Source organism: Rhinopithecus roxellana, chromosome 3 (genome assembly GCF_007565055.1).
Source record: "Rhinopithecus roxellana isolate Shanxi Qingling chromosome 3, ASM756505v1, whole genome shotgun sequence".
Taxonomy (NCBI): domain Eukaryota; kingdom Metazoa; phylum Chordata; class Mammalia; order Primates; family Cercopithecidae; genus Rhinopithecus; species Rhinopithecus roxellana.
The window spans coordinates 40,743,928-40,758,914 of record NC_044551.1 but is presented as its reverse complement, the minus strand read 5'-3'; the positions used below and the strand labels follow the sequence as shown (position 1 = coordinate 40,758,914).

Here is a 14,987-nt window from a genome sequence, read left to right as displayed (position 1 = left end):
TCAAAACTCTTGAATGACATACTCATGCATTTTAGTCTATGTAACTTTGACCTTAAAAATCCACAAAAAAAATTGAACTCTTTCATCTGGATAGATGGAAAATAGAATTGAACTCTAGTTAATTAAACATGGCCCCTGACTTAGGATGGTTCAATTTATGATTTTTCAACTTTATGATGTTGTGAAAGCAATACAACCATTCTGTTTTTCACTTTCAGGAGAGTAGTCAATAAATTACACGAGACATTCGGCACTTTATTATAAAATAGGCTTTGTGTTACGTGATTTTGCTCAATAGGCTAGGATAAGCTGTGATGTTCAGTAGGTGTATTAAATACATTTGTCACTTAATGATATTTTCAACTTATCAGGATGTAACTCTACCATAAGCTGAGGAGCATCTGTATATAAATGCTGAACTGTTTAAAGGTGAAGTCTATTGATGTCTTCAATTTACTCTGAAATGCATAAAAATAGACTGATGGGGCTGGGCACGGTGGCTCATGCCTATAATCTCAGCACTGTGGGAAGCTGAGGGAGATCTCGTGAAGATCTGAGGCAGGCAGATCTTTTGAGGTCAGGGGTTTGAGATCAGCCTGATCAATATGGTGAAACCCCATCTCTACTAAAAAAATACAAAAATTAGCCGGGCATGGTAGCACACGCCTGTAATTCCAGCTACTCAGGAGGCAGAGGCAGGAGAATTGCTTGAACCCGGGAGGCGGAGGTTGCAGTGAGCCAAGACAGCACCACTGCACTCCAGCCTGGGCGACAGAGTGAGACTCTAGCTCAAAAAAAAAAAAAAAAAAAAAAAAAGAAAATAGATTGATGGATGCATAAAGAAATGGATAGATATGTGATAAAGCCAATATGGCAAAATGTTAATTGTAGAATCAGTTGGTGGGCTCACACCTGTAATCCCAGCACTTTGGGAGGCTGAGATGGGTGGATCACAAGGTGAGGCATTCAAGACCAGCCTGGCCAACATAGTGAAACCCCATCTCTACTAAAAAAATACAAAAATTAGCCGGGTGTGGTAGCACACACCTGTAATTCCAGCTACGCAGGAGGCAGAGGCAGGAGAATTGCTTGAACCCGGGAGGCGGAGGTTGCAGTGAGCCAAGATGGTACCACTGCACTCCAGCCTGGGTGACAGAGTGAGACTCTATCTCAGAAAAAAAAAAAAAAAAAGACTACAGAATCTGAGAAGAGTAACATTTTCAGATCTTAGAAGTGATCTTGGCCGGGTGTGGTGGCTCACACCTGTAATCCAAGCCCTTTGGGAGGCTTAGATAGGTGGATCACAAAGTCAGGCATTCAAGACCAGCCTGGCCAACATAGTGAAACCCTGTCTCTACTAAAAAAAAAATACAAAAATTAGCTGGGCATGGTGGTGTGTGCCTGTAATCCCAGCTGCTCGGGAGGCTGAGGCAGGAGAATTGCTTGAACCCGGGAGGTGGAGGGTGTAGTGAGCGGAGATCACACCACTGCACTCCAGCCTGGGCAACAGAGCAAGACTTTGTCTCAAAAAAAAAAAAAAGTGATCTCATCCTATACTAGTATTTCTCAAAGGGTGGTCTTTGCCTCATAAAAATCCAAGAACTTAAGACTCACTGAAGTGTAAAAATTGCTCTACCTGCCAACCCTGAAGAATTCCACTGCACAGCCAGGGCTTCAGCTGTCACCACTTCACTGCCCATCCAAATCTTAATCTCCCTGAAGCTCCATTCCCCTTGGGTTGCGAGTTTCTATTGGCCTAACAATATCTTAAACTCACCAGATCTCATAGGGGATTCATATTTTCCCACCCCTACTTCCCAATCTCCCTTTCTTCTTCCAGCATTCTCTGTTTCAGGAAAAGACACCCTTCTACTCAGTTGACCAACCCAGAGACCTGAGGTGGGAGGTTAGGGGTTACCCTAGACTCCTCTCTGTTCACCTCCATTTATTTCAGGTCACAGTGGCTCACTGATTTGGCTTCCAGAACATCTGTTACATCTCACTGTTTGCCCCATGGGCTGTCACTGCTTTAGTTCTGAGCCTTTTCTGTGGGAGGAGCTCAAAATATTACAGGCAGCAAAAAGGGTAAAGAGATGAGGCCTTATGACAACTAGACAGAGATTAAGTACATACCCGGTTATACAGCTGGGAGGAGCTGAAGTTGAGATTTGAACTCAGGTAGTCTGGCTCCAGAGTCTGTTTAAAACACCATTACTTGCCTGGACGCGGTGGCTCATGCCTGCCATCCCAACAAAGAGAAGGCCAAGGTGGGAGGATCACTTGAGCCCAGAAGTTTGAGACCAGCGTGGGCAATGTAGTGAGACCCCTATTTTTCAAAAAAAGAGGAAAACACCATCACTCAGTGTAAACCTACTATATAAACAAGTGCCTTTTTATTATTAGATTTGAGGACATCTATATTTTTATTAGAGTAACACTATCAGCTATAACAGATAAATCCCCAAGTCTCAATGCCTTAATACAACAAAAATTTCTCATATAGCAATATTGTCTTCTAAGTGGTGATGGAGGAACCCAGGCTCCACTGTGTGACTCTGCTGTCTTCCAGAGACCATTCTGTGCATTCAGCCAGATGGAGAAAGCACACAGGACTGGGTGAGGGTTTTACAGGCCAAGCCTAGGAATGGCAAAAGTTGATTTTCACCAAGTGTACCCAGCTGTGTGTCCTAGGCAATGGAATTTGGCAAGCAAGAGTTTTTGCCAAGATCTAATTGCTCATAATTCTGATTTATTTATGATGAATAGCTATTCTATACTTAATATCTTTTTTAAAAAGATCCATAACCAGACTGCACAAAAATTAGAATCTCCTCCTCCCCAAGAAAGCAACATTAGAATACACAATTGGACAGGCATGTATGTATGTATGTATATGTGGAAATGTAAATCATTGAATCTAACAGTTATTAAAATGCTATCCCTAAGATTCACATCTCATTTACAAATTGGCTAAAAATCCTTTACATGCTCAAAAGCAGGCAATCAAAAAAGACCCAAAAGGGTACAAAAATACTTGGAAGTATCCTACATTGCTTCACATTTGACATTACTAGCAATAAAATGAAAATTTCTAAGTATGGATTTTTAAATCTTAAAAAAAAGGCAATTTAAGTTCTCTAGAGAGAAAAATAGAAATTCTGCAAATCTAAAACAGGGTGCCATATGGGGCATGTCCTTCTTGGAAGTAAACATTTTAGATAAAAGTGGCATAAAATTGGCTTAAGGAAATGGCCAGGCACAGTGGCTCACGCCTGTAACCCCAGCACTTTGGGAGGCTGAGGTGGGCGGATCACAAGGTCAGGAGATCGAGACCATCCTGGCCAACATGGTGAAACCCTATCTCTACTGAAAATATAAAAATTAGCTGGGTGTGGTTGCGCAGTAATTCCAGCTACTCAGGAGGCTGAGGGAGGAGAATTGCTTAAACCCAGGAGGCACCCAGGAGGTAGAGGTTGCAGTGAGCTGAGATCACACCACTGCACTCCAGCCTAGTGACAGAGCAAGACTCCATCTCAAAAAAAAAAAAAGTTGGCTTCAGCAAAAATGAATTTATAATAATTGTTTCCTTTTAAAATGACTTGCCTAAGGATGACCTTTTAAATTCTATTTTTGAGACAGGATCTCACCATGTTGCCCAGGTTGGCCTTGAACTGCTGGCCTCAAGCAATCCTCCCACCTCAGCCTCGTAAGTAGCTGGCACTACCGGCATGCACCCAGCTGGGTGACTTCTTAAAGTTACCCTTTATCAACCACCATACACCAGGATCTGTGCTAAGTGTTTCTGTGCACTATCTTATTTCAACCTCACAATCACCCTTTGAAGTAAGTACTAAAAAGGTCTGGGCCTTTTTAAATCATCATGGAATCTAACCCAGGAATAGGCTGAGGTAAAAAAATAATAAAATAAGTAAATCATCATGGAATGGATATAATCAAAAGTCTAAAGCAACATTTAAAAAATTTACAATATATAACTCATTTCTATTAAATAACTTCCACTGACCTTGAGTTCAGCTACCAAAGGATAAAGAGGAATCTAGAAATAAACCCATGACAACATTTCAAAAATTGACCCGTTTTAATTATTTAAAAACAAAAACACATCAAATTTCCTTTACCATCTACAATTCAGTTATATCCAAACACTCTAAGACCAAACAGAAGCAGGGATGACAATGAGACACTGAAGACACACAAAGGTGAATGCTGACGACTATCAGAGTCCCAGCAGGAGGTCACAAGTCTTTCATTCACACGCTCCAATGCTTTTCATTTGTTAAAGAACGTGTTTTACAGGAAGTTCTTTACAGTAATTTCATGCCAGACACCAGGTTTCTTCAATGGTACACAGCTCCATTAAATTTGTTTCCATCCAGTTGACAGGAATAAAAAGGAATTTTTAGTTTTGTCTTTTTTTGGGCCGTAGAGACTTAAAATGGTCAGATTCCTTTAGGAATAAATGAGGAAAAGGAGAGGAAAGAAACGATCTGGGCTGTGCTGGTGCTGGTTTCTACTCATCTTTCTGAGGGTGTGACTTCAAAAGAGTTAAATCACACTTAGGCCACTCCAATGATTAGTACTAGTTATCTTTTTTTTTAACAGGATGAAAAGGAAAATACTCAATGGACATAAAAATGGTCAAAGGTTGTTTTACCGCAGGTCAATTATTCCCCCGCCCAAAAAATATACAAAATGAACATATAATTGGGATGGTAACTCTGCTGGACATTCCAATTCACTCATCTGCTTGTCCCCCACACAGGTAAGGGGAACAGGCATTAGGCTTTATTAGTCGTGTTATAGCAGTAACCAGATGTGTTAACGGCAGCTTATTTGCGGTCCATCGATCCTTTGAACATGTGTAGGAAAGCATGGCTGTCAGTCTCCGAATGCCCACATCTAAGCACATTCAGCTACCATGGAAACTACAAGGGAAGGACAAATATATTTATTCCAAGATTTACTGGGAGTTTTAAGTGCCCTTTCTTCCACAGAGCCCCAGAGTGGTGACAAGGTGCTAGGGGCTGCTGTGTTTCCCAGCGTGAGCTCCCATCCTCTGAGGGTCCTGAGAAGGATAGTGGATTGGTCCTGGAGCCCTCATGAAAGGAGGGGGTGGTCCCATTGGGTGAAACATGTGTGGCCCAAAACCTGCAGATACGAGAGAACAAATGTGTTAGGCTTGCAGTTTCCTTGATAACCTTTCAAACCTCTCAATCTTGCTAAGGTTAAAACCATCTACACATAAATCAAGGTTGACATGGGGCTTAAGCAAATGTCAGTTCACAAAACTTGCTTCCACCTGTTATTTCCTTGGTTTTAGAAACCTTTCCCCCCCCGAGTCCAAAAAACTCCACAGCGCACAAGGTATCGCCTAGTACATCGTCTGAGTCTCTGCTATGTATCCAACATGCCAAATCCTACCAGACAGGATTCAGTCAGGATTTGGGAGATAAGGAAGAAATCAGGCTGACGGCAAGACTGTGTCATCATTAACCTTAATGCCTGACACCAGAATAGAGGGTGTTCAGAAACCAGATTCACTTCAGAGTATGGGCTCTCTGCCACAGGAGAACTGGCTACCTGTGATTTCCTTCCACAGTTAACACTGTGTAGAGCAGTGCTATACAAAGTGCCAGTCTTCCACCTATTTCTGGCCACTGAAAAGACAGAGCTTGAGTCAGAATGTAAATTATATGACCAGGCACAGTTTAGTTCATCTGACAGTTTTTCGGTAACAAGACTTTCTCAATGAAGGAAGGGGTTCACTGATTTACATTTTGGCACAAGCTCCTGATCTGGTGGCAGACAGATGATAAACACTTTGTAAAATGACACCCACTCACAGCCCACACTGAGCAATAGTGCTCTAGGGCATCCATTAGCATTCAGTTTAGAAAAGGGAACAAATTGGTGATAGATCTTTGTAATCTAATAATCTTACTCTGATGACACATATACTCGGATCTTTAGAAAACTGGCCCCTTTCTTCTCCTTGGCAGAGCAGGAGAAAAAAAAAATATCAGAAATCCCAACAGATCAACTTTACTTATAGACTTCTACAGAGGAAACTCACAGGATTTGGACGTGTTGAACGTGATGGTGACGTTTATGAGACAGAACTTTCACAAGGATTTCTCTGGGCTAAGAAGGAAGATGGAAGTTACCTGGGGGAGGAGGTGGAGCAATACCAGGGGGCGGTGGCAGAGCAATGTTCACCACAGCTGGAGGACCACTTGGGGGCAAGTTGAAGTAGTTGGCAGAGGCTTCTTCTTCTGCCGCAGGAGGAGGAGGAAGAGCTGGAGGAGAGAATATAGTCAACACATAGAGGGGAGAACAATTGTGCAACACTGTTTCTACCACCTTTACATTCTCAGAGGTCCTACTGGGAGAGCAGAGTGACAACACGAACAAGACCTGGGTCCCATCTTCCAAAATAGGAACATCAGGGCAGACGGAGCTTCTGAAGTCAGCAGGAAGTCTGCACTCACCTCCTGGCAATCCTGGAACAGGTTCTAGTTTGATCCCAGAGTCTGTAGTTCCGTCTTTCTCTTTTTCTTTTCCTCTGGCTGCTTGGGATCTGGGAAACACACATGCGTACAGTCGGCACTTTGGCCCACCGTATCTCACATGTCTGCTTCCTAAATTCCTCAGTCCAGTGGAGTTCCTTCGCTCTACTTCCTCCTCAGCACACACTTTTCCCATAAATGCCACTGTGCACAGTGAACAAGAGCAAAGGTTTTGACACCAGAAAAGACCTGGGTTCAAAACCTGCTAGAACTATCATAAGGACCAGAAGAGGCAACACATACATGTTTAGCACTGTGCTTACCACATAGGGAGCTCTCCACAAAGGCAGATGCTGCTATTAGCCATCTCTTCCCTGGTTCCACGCTGGAGACATGTTCCCCCTTTGAACTGAGTCTTTCACCCGTGTCTCTCTTATGCAATCATCACTTTTAAACTTAAAATAGCGATTCTTCCTTGTTTTATCTTCTCCATTTGACAATCACCCTCTAAGGGCAGAATCTAGGTCTAATTCATTTATAAACCCTGAAACTCACCTTTCATGCCCTGGCTATTATACTTGGCCTATAATAGCTAGTCACAAAAACATGAACCTTCAAAGGAGCAGATTATACAACAAACCCCTGAATACATTTCCAAAGCAGGGTTCTCCCAACATCCACAGGAATCAAGTATCAAAAAGAGAGTGACCTTTGAAAGATCTCTTTAAAGATCCTGTTCATTTAAGACTGTTAACCAATAGCCTACTAGTCTCCAGACAATGACATAGTTTCTTAAAAATCTGAGCAAAATGTCACTTAAAAATAGTTTAATTCTCACCTTCCCCATTTCACATTCAGTCTGCGGCCATTTACAATCAACTTATTAAAGGACTTCTCAGCAGCCACTTCTGCAGCTTGCCTTGTGGCAAACTGGATGAAAGCACACTGCTGTCTCTGCACAACAGTGATCGTCCGGATCTCTCCAAACTGGTAGAAATGATTTCTGAAGGGATACAGGCAGAAAAAAAATGAAAATGGGAGTGAACAAAGATGTTCCCAAGAGACTGAAAACGGATTGTTAACTTTCAGTGACACACTACTAGGCAGGTGGGCCCCAAGGTTATCTACCTAACTACCCTCAGGTCTTCCCCCCCATATCTTGTCCTAATGTGGGTGCTGCTTATTGAGAGAAGGAAAGAGAAATAATGAGTAAATAAAGGTTCTCAAACATCTCAGGGTTTTTTCCCATGGAGGAAAGGGGGTTCTAATAGGTTCCTTACAGACCCTAAATCCTAGATAAGGGGTTGGCAAACTACAGCTCTCAAGGCCCATGAGCCAAGAGTGTTTAAAACAAGAATATGTGACAGAGACTGCATGTGGCCCACAATGCCTAAAATATTCACTATCCAGCCTCTTACAGCAAAAGTCTGCCAACCCCTGGGGGCTGTCTAGCTCACTTAGATAGGGTTTAACAGAGACAGGCTACCAAGGGCAGGTTATAAACTTACAGGAGTTTCTTCTCCACTTTATCTCTTTGGAAGAGGTAATTTCCATTACTATCTGCCCAGATGTCTCATCTAGCCAAGCATAATACAAGCCAAAAATAATACAAATTTATCAAATGCCAGTCTCTTTAAAAAGCCAACAATTTAAACCATAAGAGTTTTATCATCACAAAGCTCTCCCTCCTCTACATAATTAATCATACTTAGATGCGTGCCATCCTTTAAAACCTGGCTGTTAGGTCAAATAGAATTCTGTGTCACTATTACCATATGCCAGGATGGATAAGCACTCTTTGTGCTTTGGTTTTGAGACAGGGTCTCACTCTGTTGCTTAAGCTAGAGTGCAGTGGCGCAATCACAGCTCACTGCAGCCTTGATCTCCCAAGCTCAAGCGATCCTCCTGCCTCAGCCTCCCAAACAGCTGGGACTACAGGCACATGCCACCACACCCGGCTAATTTTTTTGATTTCTTAGTAGGGATCGGGTCTCACTATGTTGCTCAGGTTGGTCTCAAACTCCTCAGCTCAAGAGATCCTCCCAAAGTGTTGAGATTACAGGCATGAGGCACTGTGCCCAGCCAGATAAGCACATTATTACTGTGGCACCATAAAGGCCAATTTTACAAAAATTCCAGTCAGCATGATACTCACAGTAGAGAGACTAAAGAACAATGGATTTTGTACAGAATGATCACGCTTGCAGTTTTTGCAAATAAATTACCCCAGGGCAGTTAAAAGCAAAAATAACTCTTTAACTTATACCCACAAACCTTAAATCTGTCTCAGTAATGGTATCACCTAGACCACCAACATATAGTGTGGTGATAGTTTTATCCTCTGGAGGGTCCAGCCGAGGCATTGTTGAAGCCCGCTTTAGAAGCTTGTCAGCTACAGGATCATTGATTCCGTAATATCGATCTTTAATATTCTGATCAGCAAGGGGGTCATCTGGATCTGTAGGTTTCTCATGTCTATGATTCAAGCAAAAAACAGGGCATAAAGGTGAAACAAAGGTGAAAAAATGGTATCTTCCAAGAGTAGCTAGATATTAAAGTCCTAGATACATATTCTGAAGTGCCTTTTGAACTAGAAACTATGGTTTCTACCAAAATACAATTACCAAAATAGACCTAATACCAAGAGATTTACTGTATGACAAAAGGAATTCCTAGCCTCCTAAAAGCCATCAGGCCATCTAGGATGCCAAACTTTCCTTATAAATAAAAACTCTTGACATGATCCGCCCCCTCCTGCCCCCCAGAAAGGGACACATGATTACCCCTCTCTAGGTCAATGATTCTTAACACATTTGGGGTGTTGTACTCCACTGAGAATCTGATTAAAGCTATGGATCTAGCTCCAGAGAAAGCACATATATTATTTTTTAGGGGGTAGGGTTAACTAATCCCAAATTAAGAACTCCTAATACAGATGCTTGGCAGTCTTAACCAAAAAATACACACCCTTTAGTAGTCTGACCTTACTTTGACTTCAACTATACATTGAGAGTCAAGTATTTAAATCATGGCAGTGAAGATGTACTTCTCAGGTAGAAATGTTTAGGGTCAGCATTTATATTGTATGGCATAGCAATTTAGTTTCCAAGGCTCGATTGTAAGTAAAAACTACAATTTATTCATGCTCTTCTAAATTTCATAGTTCTAAGACATCAGATACACCACATTAGTTGTATGACCTTTAGATTTTAAAGCAGAAACAGTTTAAGCTAGCACCTCCCATTTCTTAGATGAGAAATCATCTGAAAGCAAATACTGAAAATGAGGCTCAGCTCTTGCCTGTATGGACATTCCTCTCCTCTCTTACACTCTCCTTTCACCCAGAAGGAGCAAATGTGGGGTCGATTCCTTTTGTAGTAGGGTGTGGTCCGGGCCAATTTGAGCAGCATGTCACTGGTAGATGTGGCTTTCCCCAGCATGCCAACTGGCCGTGTTCCATCAGAGTTAGAAATCTAAGTGAGGATGACAAATTCAAAAGCTACATTATACAGACTGTGTCAATTCATTAGGATTTTTATCCAAAAAGTGGCAGCATACCTCTCTCTCCATATTCTGTGTATAGTACTCTTTGTTGACATCTGACTTTGGCATGTCATCTTTAAAAGACAATCCTGCGTCACGAACCTGGATGGGCAGGCCTGGTACAAAAAAAGAGGAAAGAGACCTCAGATGTATTTTAAAACATATCCATACTAACCACGCACACAGAATACATCACCTTTCCCTTCCCCTCCTTCCTATTTAGTACCAGAGATCTTACTATGTCTTTATGCAAACTCTTTAGCACCATCAGGTTACTTCTGCTACACAGCATGCTAAGAAATTGTCCAAATTCCTGAGCTGTCAGGAAATTTGATGAAATCAATGTTTTAGAATATCTTTTAGGCTGGGTGTGGTGGCTCAGGCCTGTAATACTAGCACTCTGGAAGGCTGGGGCTGATGAACAGCTTGAGTCCAGGAGTTCAAGACCAGTCTGGTCAACATAGTGAAGCCCCATTTCTACAAAAAACACAAAAATTAGCTGGGTGTGGTGGTGTGCACCTGTAGTCCTAGCTACTCAGGAGGCTGAGGTGGATCACCTGAGCTTGGAAAGGTTAAGACTGCAGTGAGCTGTGATCATGCCACTGCACTCCAGCCTGGGCAACAGTGAGACCCTGTCTCAAAAACAAAAACAAAAAAATTATAAAAGAAAATTTTTAGATGAACAAAAACTGTGCCCATGGTAATATTCAACTTGTAAATTAGTAACGCACCTACTTTTTATTACAACATGATTTACTTAAAGTAAATGTAAAAGTGGTTTCTTTGGTTAGTCCTACAGATCCTCTGGATAGTCACAGTAATGTAAGGGTCACTGTACTCCAGGACCAGACACCTCCTTAACAAACATATAAATAATATTACATAAAATGTGGCCAGAACTCTGACTAGAAGAGTAATTCTAATGAACTTAACATACATAAACTCATATTTTTCCCTTTCCTTTAATAGTAGAAACTCTTGTTGAAAAATTATCTTTCTGAAAAACAGTCACCTACTGTTAAAAAAAAAAAAAATTACTCCCAAAAGCAGTTACTCTGAAACAGTAGCAATATATCAGTTCTCACAATACAATTGAGACAAAAGTCTAAAGCACAATTAGGCTGGCTGTGGTGGCTCTGGGAGGCCAAGGTGGGAGGACCGCTTGAGGCCAGGAGTTCAAAACCAGCCTGGGCAAAATAGTGACACACACACACACACACACACACACACGTGCACTGGGTGTGGTGGTATACCAGGAGGCCGAGGCAAGAGGATCCCGTGAGCCCAGCAGTTCAAAGTTGCAGTGAGCTGTGATCACACCACTGTACTCTAGCCTGGGTGACAAAGTGAGACCCCAACTCAAAAAATAAAATAAAATAAAGTACAATTGCCCTGTGAGCTTCTGGTTGGCATGGTGGAAAAAAGCTCTGGATCAAGAAAGAAGCCTAAGGCAAATAAATTATCTGTCACAGGATCAATGCCTTTTACCTCACTTGGGCTACAGAGATGAAGGTTTAGGCCACTTTTGATTAATTCCCAACTTTTCCTTAAGTTCCTACCATTGTTCAGGACTCTAGAATAGCCTAATTATGGTTCTTTTCCTGGGAAAAGCAGACCACAGCAGACATTCCAAAGTGAAATCAGAACCAGAGCTACGGTGAGAAGTGGGAGACAAAAGACTGGCTTGTAGTTTTAGGCACCTGCACACTTTCAGATCTATTGGACAGGTCAAGCATACCATACTCTAGGTCTAAGAGGCAGGTCTGACAGACATTCTTCAATTTACTGCAGGTTTGGCACACTTCAGTCTTCTTGAAACGCATGCGGACTCCAGGGCACCAGCGAAACACTGTGAATGGCCTGGCACAGATCTGGAACACAAAACAAGAGCCACAGAATGTTAATGGTCCTGATCTGGGCAATCTGGAGATCTGATAACAATGGGGCATTCAAGAAAAGATCCCTGAATGTAGGGTTTAGAAGAGACCTTAGCAACCATCTAGTTGATTTGATGTTTCAATACAATTTTCAGCATCCTTCTCCAGCAAAAATTCAGAGTACAGAAATGAAATAGCCAAAAGGTCAAAGTTCTTCCCATCCTAGAGGTAAGCACCAATAATAATCTGAACCTTAATTTTTTTTAGGGGGAGTGGGGAGTGTCATACAATTTTTTGAGAATCTTCTGACAGGGATGACTTTCCTCCTCAGCTAAAATGCTCGTGTGGACAGTCATATACCACCTGGTATACAAACTCCTTCAATGACCATCCACTGACATTAGAATCTCTACATCAGAGGGTTCATTTTCTTACCTCCCACATAAATAGTTGCCAGCCAATGAATATATCAGTAATACATAAAAAGTTGTATGGCACTGATTTTTACTGGAAGACCTCAAAACTTAGTAAGCTGAAGGCTAATTTAGTAGAGAAAAGAAAAATGAAACACAAATCATTACTCTTTAACAGACATACTTACTTTGCATTCCTTCCCATACTTTTCTTTGGTCTACAATAGAAAAAAAATAGAAAAGAACTGGAGTTACAGAAAGAAAAAAGCCAGGTGTCTACTATTTCCTTAAACATAACCCAAGAAATGTGTCTGGGAATCCCTGGCATCCTAGAGAGAGAGGGAAAAACAATAACAACAACAACAACAACAACAACAACCAAAACCCAAACTTTTTTGGGAAGAGGGTAGGGAACATACTATAACAACATATTGTAAGTTATAACATCTCAAGAAATATGGATCTGGGCCAGGTGGCAGTGGCTCACACCTGTAATCCCAACACTTTGAGAGGCCAAGGTGGAAGGATCGCTTGAGCCCAGGAGTTCCAGACCAGCCTGGGCAACATAGCAAGACGCTATCTCTACAGAAAAAAGGAAAAAACCAGAGTCTATGCATCTAATACTAGGTAACTGAGTGTCTTTCCACAGCCACAACTCTTAGGTTCATTTTTGGCTCCCAAGTTCACTCCCAAGAACTAACATTCCTAATGGTTTCCACAATCCCTAAATCAGAGAGGATACAGCTATGGCCCGCCCACTTTACAAAGTTTAGTCAAAAGGTAGCTACTGTAGACTTGCCCTGTGCCAATGCCCGGAATATAGTAAATGTTCTGTTTAAACAGAACTATTCAAACATCTTGAACCATTCAAACATCTTGAACATACTAACATATCAACATCTCTACGACTACACAGTAATACAGCCCTAACCTAATTATTGTTAACTGGTTCTAATTTTACCCTTGTTTATAAGAAAGGGGGAATGCTTAAAGAGATAAAGTACACTGGCCAAAAGGCATTTGACCAGGAGTCAGGAAACCTAGTTTTTAGTTCTGGTTCTCCTCCTATCATGCTGACATTCCTAAAGCCAGAATATCTGAACTTAAATCCCAGCTCCATTCACTACTATTGTATGAAAAGACACAAACGCTCTCACCTTCTGGTAAGCAGACCTATTTCCTAGGTAAATGCTCAACAAATACTAGCTATCATGATTACCCCTACATTACAGGAGTATTACCAGATTCGTAAGTAAGAGAATACACATGACAGTTCTTTGCAAGTTGTCCAGCACCTTGGGTTAGTAAAAGAGCATCATTTTTTCTGCTTGTCTAAGAGAAACACTTCACAGTGTGCAAGTACCAAAAACTGACAGGACATGAATAACTCGTTTCACACGCGATCACTCACCATTCGGATATATGGGTTTTCTCCAAGGCATGTCTGGCACAGAATGGGGAAGTCCTGGTGAAAATGGGAAATCTGGTTGAGGACCACCTTCCGAAGACCCTGACACCTCAGTGACACTTGGGGCGGCGAGGGGGCGGAAAGCCAGGGTGGGGAACAAGGTACGGCAGGAACCCGAAGTCCATCACGACCCGATCGCGGGAGGGGGCGCTGTCTGCACTTCCGGCAGGCGGCGGGAGAAAAGAAAACCAGCTCGAATAGGCTGGAGGGGGCAGGGATGGAAAGGGCGCTGGTCCCAGGACCCCGGCTAAGCCCCCGCCCTTCAAGCCCGCAAGAGGATCGCCCTCCGGCCTCCTGCTCCGGCCAAAGCTAGGCTACCGCGTTGGCTCCTCCCCGGAATTCCTTCGGCCGCGCCGCAGACCCTGTCCTGCGAGCTTGCAAGGTGCGCGGCTTCGCCTCCTCCTTCCATCCTCCTCCGGCAGGCACACTCACCGCATCCTCCCAGTTCTGCCTGTTGTAGGTGTTGGAACCCAGAGAGGTCGCCATCTTGAGAGAGTCCGGAGGCAGCTGTAGCTTCCGAGTTGGGAGAGAGGACCGCCACAATCCCGTCAAGCCCCGAGGCTAGCGCCGGGCTAGTCGGCGTCTTAATTACGCATCCAGTGCCTCTTCCGGGGCGGAGCCTTTGCGTCATGACGTCGCCCGCTCTTGGAATTTCTAAGCTTAACAATCGGGGTGCTGGTGTATTGTACCTGGATGTTTCCTTCGAGTTTTTGCCGGCTTGGAAAGAAGGGCTACACGTGCAGTTGATTTATTTAAAAATTGGGCGAAAGAATAAAGTAAGACGTAATACATAAGAGGCTGGGATTAAAACAGCGTTCGCTACAACTGAGGCGCTTATTATGCCAAATGCTGGGCGAACGTCTTGCGGTTCCAGTGTCTCATTTATTCTCGTAACCTCTCTGTAGGGCTGCCAGATTCTCTCTCTCTCTCTCTCTCTCTCTCTCTCTCTCTCTCTCTCTCTCTCTCTCTCTCTCTCTCTCTCTCTCTCTCTCTCTCTCTCTCTCATTACAGAACGTCTAAAGTTGAATTTCAGATTAACCGCGAATCGCTTTTTAATTATAAATATATTTGGTACCTACTTGTACTAAAGTAGGATTCGTGGTTGATCTGAAATTCACATCACTTAACCAGTCTTCTTCTATTTTATCTGGTAACTCTA

The 14,987-nt window shown here is 42.6% G+C and overlaps 1 protein-coding gene across 1 annotated transcript; it reads right to left on the bottom strand.

Moving 5' to 3' along the window:
- Positions 1–4,084: 4,084 nt before the first annotated feature.
- RBM22 (RNA binding motif protein 22) lies at positions 4,085–14,436 on the bottom strand. The gene is made up of 11 exons (XM_010373658.2): positions 14,261–14,436; positions 13,772–13,825; positions 12,549–12,578; positions 11,809–11,941; positions 10,086–10,186; positions 9,828–10,000; positions 8,802–9,002; positions 7,366–7,530; positions 6,510–6,598; positions 6,186–6,317; positions 4,085–5,169 (listed from the first exon to the last, which is right to left on the bottom strand). The coding sequence occupies exons 1-11, from the start codon at positions 14,312–14,314 to the stop codon at positions 5,039–5,041; spliced, it is 1,263 nt and encodes a 420-aa protein (XP_010371960.1). The 5' UTR covers positions 14,315–14,436; the 3' UTR covers positions 4,085–5,038.
- Between the last annotated feature and the right edge of the window lie 551 nt (positions 14,437–14,987).